The sequence below is a fragment of the Silurus aristotelis genome (assembly GCF_946808225.1).
Source record: "Silurus aristotelis genome assembly, chromosome: 17".
In the NCBI taxonomy this organism is placed as follows: Eukaryota; Metazoa; Chordata; class Actinopteri; order Siluriformes; family Siluridae; genus Silurus; species Silurus aristotelis.
The window spans coordinates 9,284,451-9,293,917 of NC_139590.1; the positions used below are offsets into that span (position 1 = coordinate 9,284,451).

Sequence of the window (9,467 nt, forward strand, 5' to 3'; positions counted from 1 at the left end):
TATTGACTGATGAGTTTATTTAATCAATGGTCAATTTAATTGAAAATTAAGATCCGTCATCGAAATGTATCTGCATGATCATGCTTATGTGTAAACCAAAAGGTCTCGGTGAAACCAATAGCAGTAGATACGTCCTTAACATATATCAAACTATTCTTGTGAGTGAACCCTTACAAACCTCAGATGACATTTACTCTTACTGTGGTAGAATGAAAGGGGGATTGTGGCATGGTTTACCTGGTCCAGTTCCCTCTGCGTCTCTTCCTCCATCCTGCGAATGTCATCCATGGTCAGGTCCACCCAGCGGTCCAGCCAGCAAAACAGCTGCCGGTGAAAATTGGTAAAGAGCCTCTTCTCCTGCTGCTCAGAGACAGCAAACAGAGTAAAATAAGAGTATTGAGGTGTTATTGTTGTCCTTCTCTTACACATACATAGACATATTTTAAGCTGGAAAAGAAATGTTTAAATATAACAAGTGAGAATATTCAGAAACCGAAAGTCCAACCCGAACATGAAATACAACTCAATTCTGGGCCAAAGGATAAATGGAAAGGTTTACTACCTTGTGAATAAAGTTCTCCACACGACCCTGCAGACCCCACCAGCGAAAATGCACAGTCACCAACTTATATGCAGTCATATAGGGACAGTTACTGTTATGAAGCTCTTTCTGCAAAAAAAAAAAAAAACGAGTAATTTGGTAAGAGTTTTGGTAAGTGTGTGTATATAGTACATCATTTATATTGATATAGTATATCTCACACACCTTCCATCCTGGTCCCAGTGGCCCCCTGCCAGTCTTTTCAGAGTGAAAGACAGCAGGATCCTCTTCTTGTTTGTAGTCCTAGAAGACAAAATGTATATGTACCAATAAACGCATTTTTTCATATATAGGTTCTTAGATGATTATCTTAATTTAACTGAGAAAGGCAGTAGTGCTTTATACCACTATGCATGAACAAAACAACATGGTTTAAAGATGTAAATGTGCTTTTTACTAGGCACATAAACATTACAACACAGTGAAATTATTTCTTTGCATATCCCAGCGGGTTTAGCGCGCAGAGTCAGCTATTATACAGCACCCCTGGAACACAGAGAGTTAAGAGCCTTGCTCAAGGGCCCAAAAGTGGCAGCTTGGCGATACTGAGGCTTGAACCCCCAACATTCCGATCTTTAGCCCAGAGCCTTAACCACTGACCTTAACCTTAACCACATTTAAGTCTCCTGCTTATTTATTTATCCCAAAGACTTCATGTAAGGACATGCAAGTTAGAAATTAGAAGGGAAGAAAACCTCTCATAACCGAAAAAGAAGAAAATTACTTATTGGATGTCAGCACAATATTTCAATCTATAGCAGTTCTATTTCTTTTCCTGTTAGCTTTTCCTCTTGCTTTTTTTTTTAACCTGGTACATAAAGAAATAAGAAATAAATAATAAAATAAAATAAAAATAACTTCAGTATTCTAAGACTGCAGTTATTTTTATTTAATTTAATTATTTATTTTTTATTTCTTTATGTACCAGGTTCAAAAAAAGCAAGAGGAAAAGCTAACAGGAAAAGAAATAGAACTGCTATGGATTGAAATATTTATTTCTCAATTTGTTAACCAGGTATTCTTTTTACCAGTGTACATCCCTAGTATAATTACTTAATCACACCCAGACTTATATACTGGTTCGGTATCTGTGTTGTTTCAGTGAAAAAAAATATATAAAAGTGATTCTCCACAGAATGTGTACTGCTGACCTGTAATTAACTTCATTGATGAATTCCTTAATTAACTACCTATTGAATAAAGTAAAGTACTATTTGAAATGCCGTTAATGGGTTTAATTTTACATAAAACAGGCATATGGCTTGCTTTACATTATAAAGTGTGAGGGGTTGTCACTTGTCAGCCTAAGAGGACAAACTACTTGGCACGAGTCAGAGCGAGCTTGTTGGCCTGCGCTAAAGATGGCAGTTGATGCAAATAAAACCAAGTGTATGAATAACCCGAGCGAACACCTTTTCTGAATTAACTGGTAATGTGAATTTGAATATTTGGTCCATGACTGCAAATTTGGGTTAAATTCTGTTTTCAATGAAAGTTAATTTGGGCCAATGTTAAAATACAACAAATTAGAAGCTATTTCACATTCAAACTTGATGAATTTCTTACATGTGATGAAGTATTACCTTTAATTTAAATAGCACCACCAGGAAAACGAGTGGGTAATCATTATATAAATTATGCTGGTAAATGTATAATTTATAAGCTAAAAAATTAGCTGTTGCCTCATGAGTCTACTAATAATAGGAAGTTTGAGAGAAAAGGAAAAGGAAACGTTGAAATGGTCACTACACTAAGCTCAAAGACTGCTCTGTAATATTATCTCATTTTATTTATTTATTTATTTTAATAGCAATAATCTGTACCAAGAACCAAGGCAAACTGGTAATTCGCAACAGTCTGCAACATTTCTGGCTTTAATCATAAATCCCCGTTCTGTACTCTTAGCAGTCAAATTCAGCATTGGAAATAAGATATAGGTCCCTTGGAAGTGGAAATAAAGGTAAATACAATGTGTATCCTGCTGTACTAGCTGACAAAAATAAGCATTTAACTCAACATTCCTGGCCTGACTTACCGCATCATCCACCTGAGAGCGATCAGCGATATCGATCGGCACTACTTCGGTCTCCTCCCATTCTTCAGGGGGAAGTCCATGAGGCTAAAAAGAAAACAAAGAAATTAAGAATCAGAAACGGATTTTTTGTCCCCCACTACATAACTTAATATAAAATAACCTCTTTCATCTTACATTATCAGTTGTTCCCAAGTCAGGTTTGTGCCAGGTTTCAATCTTAATGAAAAAGTCATCTTTCATGTATTCATTCTAAAAGTCATCAAAAACAAGAAAGGAAATTTTAGATTTTTGTGGAAATATTCATCCAGTAGCTTAACATTTTAAATAAAATAATAATTAAGTAGACTTACTGTAACAACTGCAGCAGTGGTAATCCAGCAAGTGAAAGAGAAATGAAAAGGAGAAATGCAATCAACTGCAAATTATCCTGAACTTTATATATTAAAAGATCATATATCTTAAATTTAATTTCAAGCAAAAGCTGTAAGTAGCGCGATACATTTTTTAAATGCTGATATAAATTTCATTGTGATTAGCTTCTCTGAGAGTATTAAATGTGATATCAGAGCCTTAATAATACGGTCAGATTAAAGTAGCCTAAAATATTTATTACCAAACAGGTTATTTTGTTTTTTACAAGTATATTGTATTTTTGTTAAACAAGGTTAAAAAACCTCTTAAAGTATCATTATTTATCAAAGTTGGAAGTATGATTTTTTTTTTTCTCAAATCAATTTTACAGTTAAGATTCTTAAATATTAAATTCAATATCAATATCAAATTCAAACATTCATGCAACAAACATCACCTCGATTTCTGAAACAAGAAGCAAGGTTTTGTAAAATACTGACTGGTGCGGCAGTAAGGATAAGCATTCCAGGCCTTCTCATGAAACACCAGCGCTCCCTCTGGGGCAACCATCTGAATGAAAGTGGGCACCTTGCTGTAAAACATAAATTAACTGGTTACCAGTCCAGGTCAATTCTAAAACAAAATTGCAAATAGTAGCACCTCTGATCAGGAGGTCAAGAATTCACCCACAATCAAGCTGCCACTACTGGGCCCTTAAGCAAGGTTTCTAGCCATCAGCTATTCAAACTTTAAAGATAATGTAAAGTTATTAAAATAATAAATAGTTTCTCTCATAACCAACCCCTCATGCCTGCCTGATTAAAAAAAGGTGCCGTGTAATCTATCTGGCAGAGTTTTAACAAAAATGTGAACAAGAATGCACAAAGACTGTGATTTAGAGTTAGAACAGATGACGAAACAAATATTTATCGGGAGAATTATACCAAAGAGGATACAAAAGCTGCTCAGGAGATTGGTCAAGATGGTGGAAGCTAAAAAGTAGGCATTACATAGTTTCGTTTCTTATCTTGTCACACACTATTGAAACATAGTTTGTGTGATGAGGGGTACAAAAGATTGCACTGAAGAGTAATCTATGATTGTTTACAAGTTGAAAGTTTAAAACAGTTGTATATCTTCTATAAAAAAAAAGGTACACAAAATTCAAGGGTTTTTTTGTAGGTACCTCAGTTTTTAGGTCACGGTTTGGGTTAATTTCGGTACGGTTAAGGGGAAGGAATGCAAAACATAATATTGCTTGCCATTTTTTTAATTACATTACTGCTTGGTAAAATAATATAAAAATATTTTAAAATAGAATAAATCAAATTAGTGCAATACACCTTTTTTATATTAATAAAAAAACTTAAGTAATCAATTAAATTGGTACAAATAAATTTTCTCAAAATTAAATAAAAAGATTAATTAAATAGTTTACATTTGTTAGGCCTCATTTCAGTAATACAAATGTATATACAAGTGTGTGTTTTACATTTAAAATTACATTTTATAAAAATATGATCTACTTAATTTTTCTACTTATTCCAGCATACTTTAACAAATTCTTGAGGCTGGACATAAAATGCTAAAGAGTCCAGAATTGCAAAATAATTCTTTAGCATCTTCATGTATGCACCAAAAAACAAACAAAAAAAATGCATTTCCATTGTGGCCACGGTAACACTGCACAAACTCTAGTTTCTTTTTTTTTTTTTTTTATTTATTTTATAAATACCCCTGGCGTCGTTGTGTATATTTTCAAGTTTAATAATAATTTTTTAAAAAGTGCGAGGGAGAGACTAAAACTTGTGTCTGCTACTAATACGTTCCTGAGAGACCTTAGATTTTTTATGTTCCTCATGTAAAAAGGATTGTATTCAGCACACGTGCACCGAAAGCCCTGTACTGACTTCGGTACAAACACATGCACTGTTACACTCCTAACATATAGATGTGTAGATACTAATATAAATATATAGTATCTACACCTCTCTCATTTCAGCAACTATTTTAGTAAATTAATTATGAGACAATACTAGAGAAATGAAACTTGGATATATTTTAGAACTTACATTTATAAGTTAATGTTTTGTCTGCTTGACAGGACCATACATACTTCCATACCACTGGATGCTCATCATGGCACCTCATGGAAAAGTAAACTCTGAGGATTTAAGAATTTGAATTTTTGCTCTCCACAAAGATGGCCGGGGCTATAAGAAGATTGGTAAAACCCTGAAACCAAGTTACAGTACAGTGGGCAGGGTCTGAAGTTTACTGAAGTTTTCCAAGACTGGCTCCACTTGGAACAGGCCTCGCAAGAGTCGATCAAAGAAGTTCTCGTGCTGTGCATCAGACGTATGGATGAGTGCTACCAGCATTAGAGGTTGCAGAAGTGCAATGTCCGCTTGTCAGTGTTTAGACCTCACTCTGCAACAAGTCAGCTTGCATGGCGGTCGTCCCAGAAGAAAGACTCTTCTGAAGCTGGCTTACAAGAAAGCCTGCAAACAGTTTGCTGAAGACAACCCTCTTCAAGAGCATGAAGGAAAGAGCCAAGGAAATTGTGTCTTGCCTACAGTAAAGCATGGTGGTGGTAGCATCATGGTTTGGGGCTGCATGAGTGCTGCTGGTACTGGGGAGCTGTGGTTCATTAAGGGAAACATGGATCACAACATGTGTTGACATTCTGAAGCTTCTTCGGGAAGCTTCTTCGGGAACTGGGCCGAAAGACAGTTTTAAAACATAACGACCCCAAACACACCACCAAGATGACAACTGCCTGGCTGAGTAAGCTGAAGGTGATTGAGCGGCCCAGTATGTGTTCAGACCTGAACCCTATTGAGCGCCTGTGTGGCATCCTCAATCATCATGCTTAAGTGGAAGAGGATCCCAGCAGCAACCTGTGCAACTCTGGTGAATTCCATGCCCAGGAGGATTAAAGCAGTGCTAAATAACGATGGCGCTCACACTAAATATTGACAATTTGGACACAGTTCTGACATGTTCACTTGGTGTGTACTCCCTTTGTAGCCGGTTATTATACAATAATTGCTGTATGTGGAGTTATTTTCAGAGGAAAGTAAATCTGTACTGCTACACAAGCTGCACATTGACTACTCTAAAAATATTAAACTTTCATTTCTATAGTATTGTCCCTTGAGATATACTATAGAAAATGGTTGCTGAAATGTGAGGGGTGAACTCCCCTTTGAGAGATACTGTATAAAGAATCTATTCACACTCAACTGAAGCTGGAGTTGGCTCAAAACTCTTGCAAACATCTTGACATTTGCTGTTGCAGTCACCATATTCATAGAACATGACTGGAGGCGCAACACAAATGTGTGTTAGGTGAAAAATGACTAATCTTACTTCAGAAGAAAATACACCTGACTTTAACAAAAGCAGAAAATATACTGGTGATACTTTCCCTCAAAAACTATTGATTCCAATTCAACTGCTTTTCTCATCCGTTCCATCTATTCGGCAATTACATTTCTACATTTAAGTGCAAAAAAACCCAAATACAAATACACTTCACACTATGGCCTGCAAACAACACAAACAGTGTTTCATCAGAAGCAGAAATAAACTCCACCATTATAAGGAGTGCAAGTCAATATCAGCTAAGCAACTTTGATACTCTTTGCTGAGATCAAGTTCCAAGATGTCCCACATGCAGAGCTATGGGGCATGAAGGATGTGATGCACTTTGGTTTGCTAAAAATGTTTTGTATCTAGTCAGGTGGAAACATGTATTGGATAGTAAATATAAATAAAAAAAATCATTTCCTGAATGAAGCACAGACTTGCAGTCCGTCCTTTATTCAGTCCTCAAATTATATATTCAGACTACATGATAAGAAGTTTTAGTTAATCGCAACACAAGCACTAACTCGGTGCACCATTTCCCTCCCAACACATTTTACAATTGTCAGTAAACACACTGAGGAGAGATGTGTGTACCTGTGTATGTGGTAGATTTTGTGGGTGTACTGGCCCTTCTCCCCTTCCTTCTCGTACGGTTCATTTCGGAGGACTTCGATTCCTTCTCCCCCTCCTGTGTTGTTCTTACTGGCCTCTGCCACCGAGTACAGCTGGCCAACCTGGTACTGATTGGGATTACACAAGCAACTAAGGCAACGAGCACAACCACAAAACTGCTTGAATCACAAAGTGCACAATAACGCAGATAAGTGCGGCCTTTCAAGGCCTCCAAAGACCATGCTTTCCCAATGCTGACCCGCTATACTGAATCATAATGTTTTTTTTCCTCCATGACACCATGTTCAACTTATCCAGCTGTTATTTTTAAGTCAGAAGTCTTACAAACTACAACTCCAGCAGCAGATCCTGGAGTGACCACTTAGAAAAAATCATGCAGCTATTGATCTAAAAAGTACTGGTGGTCTTGTGATTGAGTTGTTGTTTTTTTACTTACCTCTTCTACTGAGCATGGCAGCACCACTTGACTGAAAAAGACATGAACAGAAAGAAATAGATCACGTTGACGAGCTCAAATATTGATCAGTGCTTTGTCTTCCTACCAGCTTTCAGACTAATCCCGCCTCCTGCACCGGGATTGGTTTAATTTTTATCCGCGCAGCCAATCAGAAATTTAAAAAATAATTCTACCGCCTGAAGGTATAAACTATCGGCAAATACGAGCGCAAGACGCGCTGTTTTCCGGAATACGGGTACACGAGAAATATCCCCGGCCACTCCAACGCCTTGCTCCTGTACCGGGTGTAAAGCCGCTTTTTTTGCACCGTTAGCTGGCTAAGCTATCTTTTTCCGTTACTTATATAGGATCAGGGCGGAATTCAATCTGGATATAAAACGGATGAATTTGCCTAACGGAGCTTTAGCCAGCAGGCTAAATTTCTCATCCAGATGCTAATGCTAGCGCAGGACAAATAAGCTGCCCCCCACCTTCCTCCTTCCTCCCCCCTGCCCCAATCACTGACTCGCATTCATTGTTATGTAACTCGAAGCTCGGGATAAAACAGAAAAAATATCATAATCCGTATTAAAAACACGCTGTTCGTATTTGTGCAAAAATGATCCGCTAGAGTTACTCACTATTCTTTGACGAGTACCATGCCGAAGCCGCACACGACCGCACATCCGACAAGAAGCTCTCGGGCGGCGGAAATTGGACAGGCGCGTTGGCGTGTGTCATCGGGAAAGTGGGCGGGGTTTCAAGGGTCAAGGGGGGCTGTAGAGAGTCGTGTATGTAATGTACTGGTGCTGCATTAGTCGGGGTAAAAAAAAATACCATAATAAAATAAATAATAATAATAATATATATAACTAAGCCCACCAACAATTTGTCAGCCTTCATCTACCCAATTCATTTATAAAGAAACCAACACTGCACAACCAGTATAGTGTTTTTGCCTGCAGATACGAGTGTATCCTGAAATATCCCATGAAAAGAAGATTTAGCGCTACCTCTGCTGCAGAGGATAAGCTAATTAGAATTACCAGGCGATTTACACAAATGCCTTTCAGAGTTCTAGTTCAGACACATGCACACCATCATTAGGTACTAATGATTTCATGAACTTTTTTAATAATAAAATTGAAAACATCAGGCAAAAAATCCAGACGGTTAATATAAATCCAAATTATTTTACAAGTAACCCTGTAGACAGCAGTGTAATTATAACAGACAATCAATTACAAAGTTTTACTCCTATTCACGAGAATGACTTATTTTCATTAATTTCCTCATCAAAATCATCAACCTGCATTCTCGATCCCTTGCCTACAAGTTTCTTTAAACAGATCATTCCAGAGGTAATTGAACCTGTTTTAAAAATAATAAACTCTTCCATTAGCACTGGTTTTGTACCAAAATCCTTCAAACTGGCAGTTATCCACCCCCTAATTAAGAAACCTGACCTTGACCCATGTCAGCTGTCCAACTACAGACCAATATCAAATCTCCCCTTCATAGCCAAAATTTTGGAAAAGGTTGTAGCACAGCAGTTATGCTCACACCTACTTATGAATAATATTTTTGAAATGTATCAGTCAGGATTTCGGCCTCATCATAGCACAGAGACGGCGCTAGTTAAGGTGGTAAATGATCTGTTATTGGCCTCTGATCAGGGTTTTGTCTCCTTACTTGTTTTGCTCAACCTTAGTGCAGCTTTTGACACCATTGATCACACTATACTACTTGCTAGACTTGAGAACGTTGTTGGAATAAAGGGAACGGCTCTCTCTTGGCTCAGGTCTTATTTGACTGATCGCTATCAGTTTGTTGATGTTAATGGTGAGTTCTCCACACTCTCTGAGGTAAAGTTTGGTATTCCTCAAGGATCTGTCTTAGGCCCTCTGCTTTTCTCTTTATATATGCTGCCTCTTGGAGAAATTATTCATAAACATGGTATTAGATTCCATTGCTATGCTGATGATACACAGCTATATATTTCAGCAAAGCCAGATGAGAGAGATCAGCTTAACAATGTT

General features: G+C 37.3%; 1 protein-coding gene across 1 annotated transcript in view; it reads right to left on the bottom strand.

The window, feature by feature from the left end:
* The window catches only part of pitpnbl (phosphatidylinositol transfer protein, beta, like), a 9,375-nt gene extending 1,168 nt beyond the window's left edge, over positions 1–8,207 (bottom strand). The window contains exons 1-10 of the mRNA XM_083566290.1: positions 8,070–8,207; positions 7,429–7,459; positions 6,954–7,099; positions 3,488–3,579; positions 2,987–2,994; positions 2,811–2,885; positions 2,637–2,720; positions 767–844; positions 563–670; positions 238–360 (exon numbers count right to left, since the gene is read on the bottom strand). Coding sequence (XP_083422416.1) covers positions 238–360; positions 563–670; positions 767–844; positions 2,637–2,720; positions 2,811–2,885; positions 2,987–2,994; positions 3,488–3,579; positions 6,954–7,099; positions 7,429–7,459; positions 8,070–8,089 — 765 coding nt within the window. The 5' untranslated portion in view covers positions 8,090–8,207. The remainder of the gene's footprint in view (positions 1–237; positions 361–562; positions 671–766; positions 845–2,636; positions 2,721–2,810; positions 2,886–2,986; positions 2,995–3,487; positions 3,580–6,953; positions 7,100–7,428; positions 7,460–8,069) is intronic.
* Between the last annotated feature and the right edge of the window lie 1,260 nt (positions 8,208–9,467).